The sequence below is a fragment of the Euprymna scolopes genome, chromosome 6, assembly GCF_053919585.1.
Source record: "Euprymna scolopes isolate OS-2025 chromosome 6, ASM5391958v1, whole genome shotgun sequence".
Classification (NCBI taxonomy): domain Eukaryota; kingdom Metazoa; phylum Mollusca; class Cephalopoda; order Sepiida; family Sepiolidae; genus Euprymna; species Euprymna scolopes.
The window spans coordinates 147,801,525-147,817,688 of record NC_136487.1 but is presented as its reverse complement, the minus strand read 5'-3'; the positions used below and the strand labels follow the sequence as shown (position 1 = coordinate 147,817,688).

The window sequence follows — 16,164 nt, the reverse complement described above, 5'->3', positions numbered from 1 at the left end:
CCGGCTGAATGACACCTTCCTCCTCCTCCTCGTTCTGTGCAACAAGCAGGAAATAGTTGTTTTCAAATGACATTTAAAATTCGATAAGCACATTCTATTGTACAGTTGCAGTTGCTAAGCAGCAAGCGAATTTATTCTTCTTTTTAAATCTATAACAGATTTATGACAAAAAAGAAATCAACATGTGTAAATACAAACAATATATACTTTTTTTTTATCGATCTACTTTGGATTGAAGACGATTAACAAAGCAGGTTCTTGATTGATTTCAAAAACACTAGGTTGGTTGTTTTTGTTTTACGGCATATTAACCCTTTTCACGTTATTTAATGCCAAATCCAAAGATTTAAGGAAAATTTTTGAATAGAATATATTTGTTGTTTTCAAGTCAGTTTCTATTTAACCCATAGTTGGGACCCTAACAGGTACTACCACTCCGGGTCAAAGTGGATCTGGGAGCAATGGCAATTAAAGGGTGGCTTCACACTCCCCAAAGCCCGCAAGCTGGGGCCTCACCACTGGATATAGTTTAAGGTCATATCCAGGACCAAAAAACACTAGGAGAGCGACTACGTGTATGTGCTAATGTTGAATCCAGTTCATTCCACAGAAACACTTTCACTTAGGATGTTGGCAACCTTCATGTAGTTCCGTCCATAAGTATTCAATGTCTTTTTAGAAAGGATTCTGACTAGAAGGATATCGAGGAAACTAATGCAATCACTATTATATATCGGGTACAATATAATATATAATAATCGATAGAGACTTGACACTATAATAATATATATGAAATCTGCGCATTAATTAAAATATTAGATTTAAGGGTGATTTACAACGAAGTAAGGTTGTGTGCCTCTGCTACTATATTATCTGATTCATATGAAACTAGTGGGACCTATGGAAATTCCTCAGTGGCATCTTTCATATGTAATATATTGCTGCTGTGCATTGTAAACATTTAGCGTGATTGGATACCTTGCAATATAATTGTAGCTCTTTTGTTAAAGCTGCAAAACGTACTTATCTAAGTAATCTGATACATGTAGCGTCAGAATATATATCTGGTCCTTATAGGAGTCTGTGACATATATCCATTGTATGGACACCCGGTGCAAACGATATCATTATACCATCTTTACAGGTGCTCAATACCAAGGTAGAGCAAGATATACCTTTTATTTATTTTTACATGAACACTTGGGTATCGCTACACATTTATGAGTATGTTTCAGCCAACTAGAGACATCATTAGGCGATGTGTTCTTCGTTAAATAAAGAAGGATGCAGCATTCTTCCAACTCCAAAACCAATGAATAAGAACATTTTCCCCCACTCTCAAAAGATCCGCAGGCAGAAGAAAAGATAATTAAAATCAATTCCTGTTTAAGAATCAAACATAATTGTCGCAGACATTTTCCACTCACCGAATGGCAGTAATAAATGGCAGCAGCAATTTGCCGGAACATTCTCCGGGCTTCTTTCTCGGACAATGGCTTATTCTTATTGATGTATTCGTATAGTTCCCCTCCAGCAGCGTAGTCCATAACAAGGATTATCTTCTCTTTGTTTTCAAAAACTGGAAAGAAAGAAATTAACAAAATAAATAAATAAATAAAAAAGTATCTACAAAAAATCTAGATAATACTAACATTCGATAATCTTGTATGCTTGGTTGATTTGTTTGCAGGGGATCAATGAGACAAAGAGTGGTGGGAAAAGGGGAATAGAGATGCATTAAATATATACTATTTTTGTGAAGGCTGTCTGTTCAATCACTGTACAAATACGTTTTTGATTGGATTATTCGGACTGCTGTTCTTATTTTGAGTGTTATTTGCACAATGTTTCGTCCTGTGTAACCTTCGGCCTTCTTCAGGTACATCTTGTCGAACTCTGGAATCTTTCTGTCAAATCGGGGTATCTGCATGAAATTTTCTCATCCTGTCAGCCATGACTGGGTAGAAGTCGTAAGTAACTCACAATTTTTATTTTTGAGTGTCGACCACACTGAGAATTGAACCTACAACATACAGAAAGGTGGAACTTGACAACTGAATTTTACCAAGTACTTATCCACTAAGTCTCAAATTAGACAGATGGTACGTTCCCTAAGTCCAATGGTACGTTCCCTAAGTCCAATGGTACAATCCCCAAGTCCAATGGTACAATCCCCAAGTCCAATGGTACAATCCCCAAGTCCAATGGTACAATCCCCAAGTCCAATGGTACAATCCCCAAGTCCAATGGTACAATCCCCAAGTCCAATGGTACAATCCCCAAGTCCAATGGTACAATCCCCAAGTCCAATGGTACAATCCCCAAGTCCAATGGTACAATCCCCAAGTCCAATGGTACAATCCCCAAGTCCAATGGTACAATCCCCAAGTCCAATGGTACAATCCCCAAGTCCAATGGTACAATCCCCAAGTCCAATGGTACAATCCCCAAGTCCAATGGTACAATCCCCAAGTCCAATGGTACAATCCCCAAGTCCAATGGTACAATCCCCAAGTCCAATGGTACAATCCCCAAGTCCAATGGTACAATCCCCAAGTCCAATGGTACAATCCCCAAGTCCAATGGTACACCTGAAGAAGGTCGGAGGTTAAATTGACCGAAACATTGTTAAAATAACATTCAAGATGAGAATGATAGTCCAAAAAAAAAAAAAAAAAAAAAGTATAAATAATCAATCCTCATCTCAAAACTTCAAAAACGTTCAATGAGAACGATAGTCCAAGTAATCCAACTAATTCAGATTGGAAGACATTATCTAAAAATGAAAACAAAATCAAATTATCCAAAACAAGGTTTTTATGATTATATTTAATCAAACAACAAGAAAATATTTCAGTTGAAGCATTATCTTGTATTTAATCTCGATTTGCAAACAGTTTTCGAATAAGCTTCTTAAATAAAGCATTATAAAAAAAAAAAATAATTTTGCATAGAAACAAATAATGGAAAGTGGATTAAGGGCCGAGATTTAGGGATCGCTGACAGACTAAGTGACACTATCACGGTTTGAAGGAGTAGGGCTTTACAAGATTAAAAAAAAAATGTTGGGGGGGGGGGGGCGGAAGAGGGGGTTCTAACTAGTGGATCCTCAGTTATACAAAGGTCAAAAGCCATTCAAGTGTAACGGTGAATGAGATGGAAGTTTGGTTTGGTTATTTCATTTTATGACATGTCAACCGTTTTCAGGTTATTTAATGCCGAATCCAGTAATTTTGGAAAAATAGTTCTAATGCTTTTAAAGTTTTTTTTTTTTTTTTACATCTTCATATATTTATTCATGGTGATTTTTTTTTTTTTTTTTTACATCTTCATATATTTATTCATGGTGATTTTTTTTTTTTTTTTTTTTTACATCTTCATATATTTATTCATGGTGATTTTTTTTTTTTTTTTTTTTTTACATCTTCATATATTTATTCATGGTGATTTTTTTTTTTTTTTTTTTTACATCTTCATATATTTATTCATGGTGATTTTTTTTTTTTTTACATCTTCATATATTTATTCATGGTGATTTTTTTTTTTTTTTTTTACATCTTCATATATTTATTCATGGTGATTTTTTTTTTTTTTTTTTTTTTTACATCTTCATATATATTCATGGTGATTTTTTTTTTTTTTTTTTACATCTTCATATATTTATTCATGGTGATTTTTTTTTTTTTTTTTTACATCTTCATATATTTATTCATGGTGATTTTTTTTTTTTTTTTTTACATCTTCATATATTTATTCATGGTGATTTTTTTTTTTTTTTTTTTTACATCTTCATATATTTATTCATGGTGATTTTTTTTTTTTTTTTTTACATCTTCATATATTTATTCATGGTGATTTTTTTTTTTTTTTTTTTTACATCTTCATATATTTATTCATGGTGATTTTTTTTTTTTTTTTACATCTTCATATATTTATTCATGGTGATTTTTTTTTTTTTTTTTACATCTTCATATATTTATTCATGGTGATTTTTTTTTTTTTTTTACCTCTTCATATATTTATTCATGGTGATTTTTTTTTTTTTTTTTTACATCTTCATATATTTATTCATGGTGATTTTTTTTTTTTTTTTTACATCTTCATATATTTATTCATGGTGATTTTTTTTTTTTTTTTTACATCTTCATATATTTATTCATGGTGATTTTTTTTTTTTTTACATCTTCATATATTTATTCATGGTGATTTTTTTTTTTTTTACATCTTCATATATTTATTCATGGTGATTTTTTTTTTTTTTTTTTTTACATCTTCATATATTTATTCATGGTGATTTTTTTTTTTTTTTACATCTTCATATATTTATTCATGGTGATTTTTTTTTTTTTTTTACATCTTCATATATTTATTCATGGTGATTTTTTTTTTTTTACATCTTCATATATTTATTCATGGTGATTTTTTTTTTTTTTTTTTTTTACATCTTCATATATTTATTCATGGTGATTTTTTTTTTTTTTTTTTTTTACATCTTCATATATTTATTCATGGTGATTTTTTTTTTTTTTTTTTTTTACATCTTCATATATTTATTCATGGTGATTTTTTTTTTTTTTACATCTTCATATATTTATTCATGGTGATTTTTTTTTTTTTTTTTTACATCTTCATATATTTATTCATGGTGATTTTTTTTTTTTTTTTTACATCTTCATATATTTATTCATGGTGATTTTTTTTTTTTTTTTTACATCTTCATATATTTATTCATGGTGATTTTTTTTTTTTTTTACCTCTTCATATATTTATTCATGGTGATTTTTTTTTTTTTTTACATCTTCATATATTTATTCATGGTGATTTTTTTTTTTTTACATCTTCATATATTTATTCATGGTGATTTTTTTTTTTTTTTTACATCTTCATATATTTATTCATGGTGATTTTTTTTTTTTTTTTTTTTTACATCTTCATATATTTATTCATGGTGATTTCTTTTTTTTTTACATCTTCATATATTTATTCATGGTGATTTTTTTTTTTTTTTTTACATCTTCATATATTTATTCATGGTGATTTTTTTTTTTTTTACATCTTCATATATTTATTCATGGTGATTTTTTTTTTTTTTACATCTTCATATATTTATTCATGGTGATTTTTTTTTTTTTACATCTTCACATATTTATTCATGGTGATTTTTTTTTTTTTTTACATCTTCATATATTTATTCATGGTGATTTTTTTTTTTTTTTACATCTTCATATATTTATTCATGGTGATTTTTTTTTTTTTTTACATCTTCATATATTTATTCATGGTGATTTTTTTTTTTTTTTACATCTTCATATATTTATTCATGGTGATTTTTTTTTTTTTTTTTACATCTTCATATATTTATTTATGGTGATTTTTTTTTTTTTTTACATCTTCATATATTTATTCATGGTGATTTTTTTTTTTTTTACATCTTCATATATTTATTCATGGTGATTTTTTTTTTTTTTTACATCTTCATATATTTATTTATGGTGATTTTTTTTTTTTTTTTTACATCTTCATATATTTATTCATGGTGATTTTTTTTTTTTTTACATCTTCATATATTTATTCATGGTGATTTTTTTTTTTATGACATATAAAAGCTTGTTTTGGGTTCAGTTATTTTGGTACAAAGTTTTATGCTTACCCATTTATGACCAGGTTGAACTAATTCGTTCAGTTGTAAATAAATGAATATAACGGCATAAAGTGGGGCTTAATTCAAACACACCTTGTACGTATTAGTTTAGTATTTGTGTAGATGCCAGATATCTTCAGATTGTAACTGTCCATTGCTTACATTCAGTATGCCGCCATCTGTCTTAGAGTGGAGGATTTCGTTTGTTGTCATAAACACACTTTTTCAAGCACTGGATAATAATCAAGGTAAGTTTATGAAATGCAAGAATTCTCAGTGGTAGTTTAACTATTGTTCATAATTTTTCCAGTTTGAAGACAATCATAGTCTCATTATTCTATAACTAGAATTAAAAATACATATTTTTTTATCATCTACATCATAACTCAGGTCATAAATCGTTAAAGTTATTTACATCTTCAAATATTTATTCATGGTGTTTGGTTTGGTTTGGTTGTTTTACAGGCGAAAACTTGTTTTTAACTTTGCAGAACATGATTGAGAACAAAAAAAAAAGCACTATCAATGTTTGGTGCATTTTGGGGCAGGGAGCTGAGATCTTTAAACAGCCTGATCTGGCAGTATCAGCCCATTGACTGATGTTGCCAGATCAAGCTGTTTGAAGATCTCGGCTTCCTGACCTAAAATTTAATAACGTAAAGTATCAAAAATACATATATAAAAAAAATTCTATTAAGAAATTAAATTCACCAAAATGCATTTCAGTTTCTTCAGAAATAAGTCAGCTACTTTTTATCTTTAATGGAAGAGATGAAGAACTTTCAAAGGAGACCGAGAATGATCGACGGAATGTACCGAACATGAATACTAGCAAGGATGGTTCATGTTGTAATTGACAGGAAAGTAGTTTCTTGATAATGTGTTCTTCCACATATTTGAAGTAGAAAAATAAGCAACTAATAGTGTTAAAGGCTAGAATTTTAATGGCAGTTTGGCAAACCAAGGGTCATTATCTCAATTTGGAGAAGAGATGCTTCCAGAGTTTAAGCAATATTTTTTGTATTATTTTGAGGGAGGAGGGGGATCAACAGTAATCAAGGCCAAAAGCTACTCGAAGATAAAGGTTAATAAGATGAAATCATTGTGAATTTAGACATGATGAACTTGATAAAAGACAGAATAATTGATGGATGCACCATGTTTGAATATTTGCGGAGACTGTTTAAATGGCATGAATTTGTTAACATTGGATTTGAAGATGACTATTTTTTTTTTTTTTTACAAAGAAGTCACCACTTATCAAGGCCCAGAGGTCACTCGAGAATAAGGATAGGTTAAAAAGTGTACAGTGGTCAATGGGACAATGACATAATTGTTAGTAGTGGAAATTTGGTAAATTGGATAACTTAAGAGGAACGGCTCATCAAGAATTTGTTTACATTGGGCTTGAATTCAGAAAGCAGGCAAATGGAAGAGAGTTCCACAGGTGTGCAGTGCTAAGAAAAAAGGTTTGTTCATGGAATCTATGTTTAGGTTTAGGCACGGATAAAGAGTGAGGGAAATTATTGATAGTGTTTTCAGCTAGACGAGTGTTTCTCGTGAAAGTTTGGCAAGGGAAGACCATAGATTGGAGCTCAGACGAGCACTTGCCATGAAAATAACGATAAAGCAGAGACAGAAGCAATCCCCTCGTAATGTGTCCCAGATGGGAATTAAAGAAACAATAAAAACAAAGTTACGATTTAGGAACCGCCTGACAGACCAAAAGTTCTTATCTCATTTTAGGGGAGAATGGTTTCCATAGATGAGGCAAAATGAATATAACAGCATAAAGTGGGACTTAATTCAAAGACGTCTTGTACATATTAGTTTAGTATCTGTATACAGGGTGGTCAAAAAGTCAGGTAACATGTTAAAGGTAGAAAAAACAATATGATCCATTATAATCTTATATAGGGATCTTACCCCTCCTGATTTCTGGCTTTGGGGCTATGTAAAGGATAGCGTTTATGGCAAGAAGCCTGATACAATAGCGTCTTTAAAGTTATTTATTGAAGAGGAGATTGCGCGGATATCAGCTGACATGATTACACGTGTTACACAATCAGTGGTTAATCGCTTCCAGCGATTGATAGAGAGAAATGGACGACAATTAACAAAATAAACATATTTCATGTTTGTTTCATTTTATATTTCAATGTATGGTACTTAAATATACGTGTATTGCTAATATCGTTTTTCTTTAAAATGTTACCTGACTTTTTGACCACCCTGTAGATGCCAGATTGCAACCGCTCATTACTTACATTCAGTATGTCGCCATCTGTCCCAGAGTGGAGGATTTCAGTAGTGAATAGGCATTTAAACTATTAAAAAATATATAAAAACTATACTCCTAAAATTGTGTCACGATCCCTCGTGTATCTGTTTTTCGTCTCTACGTGACTTGCACGTTTATTTGTTCTGTTATTTTATTTTGTTTGTTTTATTATTTTATGTTATTCTATTTTTATTGTTTTTATGAATCGATTATCTATTGAAAACAAAAATTTAATAACGTAAAATATCAAAAACAATTATATAAAAAAATTCTATTAAGAAATTAAATTCACCGAAATGCATTTCGATTTCTTCATAAATAAGTCAGCTACTTTTTATCTTTTGTTTATAGTTGAAAAAAGAAGAAAAAAAAACTAGTTTGTAAATAAGAATTAAATTATTACCAAACAATATGGTCAAATTTAATCCCCTGAAATTAATCCACAATTCCGTTTTAACCCGATTAAAAGCAATAAAGATTTGGATTTACTAAACATTAAAAATTAAAAAAAAAAAAATGGAAGATTTAATTGTAAATTAAACCTTAATCTGACATCTTAAACCCTAATCATAGTTTTTTTTATGGGGAGGGAGGTCACGGAAGACGGATTCCCTTTCATCAGAAATGCTTACGATTAATTTTTTTTTTTTTTTAAGATTATATTTAAGTTGATTTGATTGTATGCTTAGCTTAAATTTAATGAGTAGGATAATTATCCAAAAAGCGAAAGGAATTATAGTAAGAGGTTTTCAAAGAGCACGTTTAAAAAAAACGGTTCTGGTAGAAAAGATTTGAATATAAGTAAAAAAAAAATCTATTACTCGATCTCTTATATTACGGTATCTATAATTTAATAAAAAATAAAACTGTCCTCTAGTTTTGGGATCGATGAGTGCATTTTTTTTTTTTTAATAGCCAGTTTTCACGTTTGTATAAAACTAAATATAGCCCACATTACCTAGACAGTTACGATGAGGAGTTATCTTAAAAAGTTCATAATGATCGGTTAATAAGTTTTGAAGTTGAAAACGACAGAAAGGACAAAAAACGAAAGACAAAAGGAAGAAATAGAAAGAAAGAAAGAAAAAGAAAGATAGAGAAAGAAAGAAAAAGAAAGATAGAGAAAGAAAGAAAAAGAAAGATAGAGAAAGAAAGAAAAAGAAAGATAGAGAAAGAAAGAAAAAGAAAGATAGAGAAAGAAAGAAAAAGAAAGATAGAGAAAGAAAGAAAAAGAAAGATAGAGAAAGAAAGAAAAAGAAAGAGAAAGAACGAAAGAAAAAGAGAAAGAAAGAAAGAAAGAAAGAAAAAGAAAGAGAGAGAGAAAGAAAGAAAGAGAGAGAGAAAGAAAGAAAAAGATAGAGAAAGAAAGAAAGAAAAAGATAGAGAAAGAAAGAAAGAAAAAGATAGAGAAAGAAAGAAAGAAAAAGATAGAGAAAGAAAGAAAGAAAAAGATAGAGAAAGAAAGAAAGAAAAAGATAGAGAAAGAAAGAAAGAAAAAGATAGAGAAAGAAAGAAAGAAAAAGATAGAGAAAGAAAGAAAGAAAAAGATAGAGAAAGAAAGAAAGAAAAAGATAGAGAAAGAAAGAAAGAAAAAGATAGAGAAAGAAAGAAAGAAAAAGATAGAGAAAGAAAGAAAGAAAAAGATAGAGAAAGAAAGAAAGAAAAAGATAGAGAAAGAAAGAAAGAAAAAGATAGAGAAAGAAAGAAAGAAAAAGATAGAGAAAGAAAGAAAGAAAAAGATAGAGAAAGAAAGAAAGAAAAAGATAGAGAAAGAAAGAAAGAAAAAGATAGAGAAAGAAAGAAAGAAAAAGATAGAGAAAGAAAGAAAGAAAAAGATAGAGAAAGAAAGAAAGAAAAAGATAGAGAAAGAAAGAAAGAAAAAGATAGAGAAAGAAAGAAAGAAAAAGATAGAGAAAGAAAGAAAGAAAAAGATAGAGAAAGAAAGAAAGAAAAAGATAGAGAAAGACAGAAAGAAAAAGATAGAGAAAGACAGAAAGAAAAAGATAGAGAAAGACAGAAAGAAAAAGATAGAGAAGGAAAGAAAGAAAAAGATAGAGAAGGAAAGAAAGAAAAAGATAGAGAAGGAAAGAAAGAAAAAGATAGAGAAAGAAAGAAAGAAAAAGATAGAGAAAGAAAGAAAGAAAAAGATAGAGAAAGAAAGAAAGAAAAAGATAGAGAAAGAAAGAAAGAAAAAGATAGAGAAAGAAAGAAAGAAAAAGATAGAGAAAGAAAGAAAGAAAAAGATAGAGAAAGAAAGAAAGAAAAAGATAGAGAAAGAAAGAAAGAAAAAGATAGAGACAGAAAGAAAACATAGAGACAGAAAGAAAACATAGAGACAGAAAGAAAACATAGAGACAGAAAGAAAAAGATAGAGACAGAAAGAAAAAGATAGAGACAGAAAGAAAAAGATAGAGACAGAAAGAAAAAGATAGAGACAGAAAGAAAAAGATAGAGACAGAAAGAAAAAGATAGAGACAGAAAGAAAAAGATAGAGACAGAAAGAAAAAGATAGAGACAGAAAGAAAAAGATAGAGACAGAAAGAAAAAGATAGAGAAAGAAAGAAAAAGATAAAGAAAGAAAAAGATAAAGAAAGAAAAAGATAGAGAAAGAAAAAGATAGAGAAAGAAAAAGATAGAGAAAGAAAAAGATAGAGAAAGAAAGAAAGAGAAAGAAAAAGAAAGAAAGAGAAAGAAAGAGAAAGAAAGAGAAAGAAAGAAAGAAAAAGAATGAAAAAAGAATGAAAAAGAATGAAAAAAGAATGAATAGAATGAAAAAAAAGTATGAAATAAAGAATGAAATAAAGAATGAAATAAAGAATGAAATAAAGAATGAAAAAAAGAATGAAAAAAAGAATGAAAAAAAATAAAAAAGAATTAAAAAAAAAGAATGAAAAAAAAAGAATTAAAAAAAGAATGAAAAAAGAAAAGACAGCACACCATAACAAACGTTAATTTTCGAATGAAGAAAGGAAGGGTTTCTACGCTTTTCATGCCCACCTATGACCCTTTAAATACTGTGATGATCAATTTTGGGAATCTCCATCAAATTTCATGCAAATCGGAAATATTTGAATTGGGGATCACTCTTATTTCACCACACTCCGAAATCAGACAGTTTCAATAACATTTTTAAATTGTTCTGAAATACATTTCTACGCCAGTTCTTGTTGAAATGAAAAAAATAAAACAAAGTTTTCAGTTAAAATATCAAGATGGCTGCCGAGAAAAACGAGGCGTTTTGTAGCTTTATCAATTTCTAATTGCAAGATATTTTTATATTTAGAAATGCATGCAAGAAGTAACATGTCACACCCGCTCAACGGACGGACAGTTTCATCAGACGATCAAGTAATTGCTGACCCAGTTATTAGAGAGAGCTGTCGACAACTCTAGTATTCAAACGACGAATACTCTTTATTCGGACGCCTTCCAGATGCGTCCAAGCATCTTTTAAAAGGGTTCCGTCGGTCTGTCTGTGGTGACCCGACCATCTTCGTGATTGTGCTACGATAAAACCCAAGACAAGTATTTGATACAAACTACGTAAGCTGTGTGTGTGTGTGTGTGTGTGTGTGTGTGTGTGTGTGTGTGTGTGTGATACCGTCACAAAGTATATAAAAAAAAAGAAACACCAAAAATTGCCCGTCAGTAGTTGTCTGTTCGTGTCAATTCCCAGTAATTTTTTTTTTTTTTGGGGGGGGGGGGGTTCGATCTAGCTTTTCCCGGTTTAGACTCCAATTTCTCTCGGGGGACCTTCGAACCAATAACTCTTTCAAAATGAACCGTTGTGACGACTGGACACTGTTCTTAACTGAAAACTGTTCCAAAACTGTTACAAAATTCATTGCTATTCCTCAACGTGCTGGTAAACTAACTCGAAATATATCTACGAAGGTCGTTCCAAATTTAAATCTTCTATATAATTAAAAAAAGTTAAAGAACTATAAAGATGGGAATGGTACCATTAAAACGAGCGACCGTTTGTGATTCAGAATTCTTTAATCTGCCAGAAATTCAAGGACGCATCTCTGCTTCTGAGGCACGTCCATGACAGGGTTGCTTTCTTAGAGTAAGTAAGGAATTTCACAGCAAGATATCTGTTTACATTACACTAGAACTTCTGCATGTCAGTACAGTCGAGGAAATAGTAACCCGAAAGGAAATTCCAAAATCTAGCAGTTCTGGGGAAGAAACTATTAGAGTAGAAGGATCTATTGTATAATTATGGGATTTTGCTACTTGTCGGGGGTATTTACGTCGAGGGGGCACAAGGACTTGTAGTTCGTCAGAGCATCTACGATTAAAATACTTGTAAAACAGGCAGAGAGATGCATTTCCTCAATGGGAGAAAGGCTGACGTCTGGCTGACAGTTCGGGACCTATTAGGTTGGCGACTCCGTTTGAACCCTGTCCAGGAGCGAGAGACTGGTAGCAGATGCATCAGTCGAAATGTGACAACAATACTTCAGACATGGGCGAATGGTGGTTTTAATAAGTCTAAATATGCCCAGAATTTTATGTTAAGACTTGAAAGTATAAACATTTAAATTTCTTCAGATGTTTTTAAACCTTCGTTAAATAAAAAATAAAAAAAGTATATTATTTTATTAAACCTTTTATTGTTTAAATAATTTGACTTTGTTCATTTTATTAAAAAAATTAGGGTTTGTGTAACTATACACATAGATTCGAATAAGTTGTCAAAAATCAAATATATAACAAATGTTATCAAAGGCAAGATAAGTTACTCCTCTACCTATCTGCAAACGTTTTTAGTGGTTTTACTCACTTTAAAACGTGGAATCTTTCGGAAATCATACTGTGTTTATCGATATATTTGAAAAAGAAAAACGACGGCGTGCTTACTGTTGAACACGATAAGTTTGGGAAAATGAGTTCAAACTAAATAATTATACAAAATACTGTTAGAAACTCACTCAGTATATGTTACCGTGACATAGGCGGACATATAATCGATGGGTTTCTAACAGTATTTTGTATAATTTAGTTTGAACTCATTTTCCCAAACTTACACACACACGCACTAATACAGAGGGATACAGCGTTTGTTTCTTAACGTCATTTCTTTTCCCCATATACCTTAATAACAGAAAATACATGCGTCAACATTCTTTAGTTCTGGTATTGAGTTATGTTTTTAATTGTTCTAATTGTAAATTGTAAATAACTGATTAAGATGCAGAGATAACTTAGCACTGTATTTCTCTCACCCTCTCTATGTCGAACCAACCACTCTCTAATATATTTTATGTCTGTGAACATTTAAAAAATGAATCTTTAAAGTGGAATAAATAGCGATTGTGATTCAACGAGTCACGGGTTGTCTACAGTATGTGTGTGTGTGTGTGTGTGTGTGTGTGTGTGTGTGTGTCCGTGTGTGTGTGTCACGCGCGCGCAGTCGCGCGTGCGCGTGACACAGAGCCGCGTGTATTATGACGGATTAATTTGTTGAAAAGAATCGAGTTTCCCAATTTAAATAAAAGGGAACGTGAAGCGTTAATAGCTATCTTCCGATTACTTTTTAAATTATATTATTGCCTAGAGTGATTAACTATTTTTTTTTATTAGTTTTTCCCCTTATTTTATTGAAATGCGGATGAACAGTAAAAAAAATAAAAAATAAAAATGGAATATCGTCTTAAACAAATAATTTTTCAACAGGGATGATGGAATTCAAGCAGGTGACATTGTATTTTTGCTTTAATGTTTTCCTTCAAATTTATCAGATATTTTTTTTTTTTTGCTGATTTTCAGAAAAAAATGGTTATGGGATAATCATATTTTTACAAAGAAATTTTTTTTAAACGGGGGGGGGGGGCTTATGCATTTTACTTTTTAAGGATGTTTTTAGTTTTGAAGACTCACACTCGGAACAGGGAGGGGAGATAATTCGAGTTCTTAAAAGTTATTCAATAATGACTGTTCAAAATTATTTTTAAATTTTAATGCTTAATTTTATTACGAAAAGTTTAAAAAAGAAAAAAAAATTTTTTATAAAATTAAGTCATACATTTTCATAAGACAACTTCTGGAAGTCTTAAAAAATAAAAACAAAAAATGTTAACATGAAAAACAAAAGTTAAAAAAAAATATGTATGTATGTCTACCTAAAACTTTCGACAGAGGAGACGGATTTTCACGAGATCGGTATCATTTTGAAGCTCGACCGTTCAGACGACAAATATCGAAAAATTGGCCAAAAACATTAATTCCTTCACTCTCAACTGGGCACTTTTCGACAGGGAGGGGTTGCTTTTTTCGCCGATATTTTCAAAAGTCATCCACACTTTTCGATTGTCTAGCCTTAATTTAAACCTACGTCACTTCCGGTTTGGCGATGGACGCAACAGCAAATACATGACTTTTTTTTTTTTTTTTTGCACTTTCTTTCCCTCCTTCACAATACGGGTTCGAGCCTGCCTACCAACTACCACTTTTTTTTTCTTTTTTTTTTTTTGCTCAACACACAACTCGCCGGGCATACAGGCTAGTTAAACTTAAAATTGAAATTTAAAACGTAAAAAATTTTAAAATATATTTAAAGAATATTTGTGTATGTCTAACTGTAGTTAACAAAACGAGAAATTTGGATTATTCAGGGCCAGTTTGCAGGGATACTATTTATGGAGTTGAGCAGCAAGGAACCTGAGAGGGAATTCCAAAGTGAAGCAGTCCAAGGGAAAAAGCTATTCGAGTAGAAGGCTCAATGGCATCTAAGGATCTTTACAGTGAAGGAGTGGGATTTTGCTGCTTGTTGGGTTTGTCAAGAGCGTTGTCGTCAAAGGGTGATAGTGCTCAGAGTTCGTCAGAGCACTTGCCATTGAAATAGTTGTAAAACGGGCACAAGGATGCAACGTTTTGGCAATGGGCAGAGGTTGGAGTTTAATTGGTAGTTTAGGACCTATAAGGTTGGCAACTCTTTTTTGAACCCTGGTTAGGAGTGAAAAACTAGTGGTAGACACACCAGCCCATATGTGGCAACAATAGTCCATGTGTTGCAATATTTTTGCACTATAATGGGGTATGATCCTGCACAGTCGGGAAATTCTATTTATAAACAATGCTGCTAGGAACTGACAAATCAAATTAATTCACGTTCTGCTACCAACCAATCAGAAACCAGAATTGTTCCATAAATATTAACCCTTTTCTGTAGCAAGTGTTGCATATGTTTTCTTCATGTCAACACGTAAAGAATCACCTCCAGGACTTGAGTAGGACAATTAACCATCGGAAGCTGTTCTGAAACTAAACATGGCTTACAACTCTAGAGGTTATGGGACCAATGCGCTTTCACTGGCCACATGTTAATATATATATTAGTGATGGGACGATTCCAATATTTTCCCCCCGATTCTGACTCTTTATAAATCTCTAAATATTTAACTATAAAAGTATTATTTTCTCCCATTATCGTAAAAACATCTTAAATGTGCATATATTTTCTCAGATATAAACACATAATTGTGAGGAGATTATCGAGAGATTTTAGTCTTACTGGAAGTTTAAATCAATAAATATTTATTATTTTATTATTACCATAAGTAATGGAAGATTTTTCTTTAAGCAAAATCAAAAAAAAAAAAAAAATAATTAAAGGAATCAGTTTCGGCATCGGAAAATAGGACAAAATTTTTCAGATTCCGATACCCCCCCAAAAATTCGATTTTTCCGATTCATCGTCCCAATATATATATATATATATATATATATATATATATATATATATATATCATATATACATCAGTTAATATATATATATATATATATATATATATCTCATATATACATGTTAATATATATATATATATATCTCATATATACATGTTAATATATATATATATATATCTCATATATACATGTTAATATATATATATATATATCTCATATATACATGTTAATATATATATATATATATCTCATATATACATGTTAATATATATATATATATATCTCATATATACATGAGTTAATATATATATATATATATCTCATATATACATGAGTTATATATATATATATCTCATATATACATGAGTTATATATATATATATATCTCATATATACATGAGTTATATATATATATATATCTCATATATACATGAGTTATATATATATATCTCATATATACATGAGTTATATATATATATATATCTCATATATACATGAGTTATATATATATATATATCATATATACATGAGTTATATATATATATATATA

At 30.2% G+C, this 16,164-nt stretch overlaps 1 protein-coding gene across 2 annotated transcripts in view; it reads right to left on the bottom strand.

The window, feature by feature from the left end:
* The window catches only part of LOC145278031 (uncharacterized), a 133,013-nt gene that overhangs the window by 27,765 nt on the left and 89,084 nt on the right, over window positions 1-16,164 (bottom strand). For both annotated transcript variants that reach the window (XM_080130248.1, XM_080130247.1), the window contains exon 3: window positions 1,428-1,579. In XM_080130248.1, the coding sequence (XP_079986374.1) occupies window positions 1,428-1,579 (152 nt within the window). The remainder of the gene's footprint in view (window positions 1-1,427; window positions 1,580-16,164) is intronic.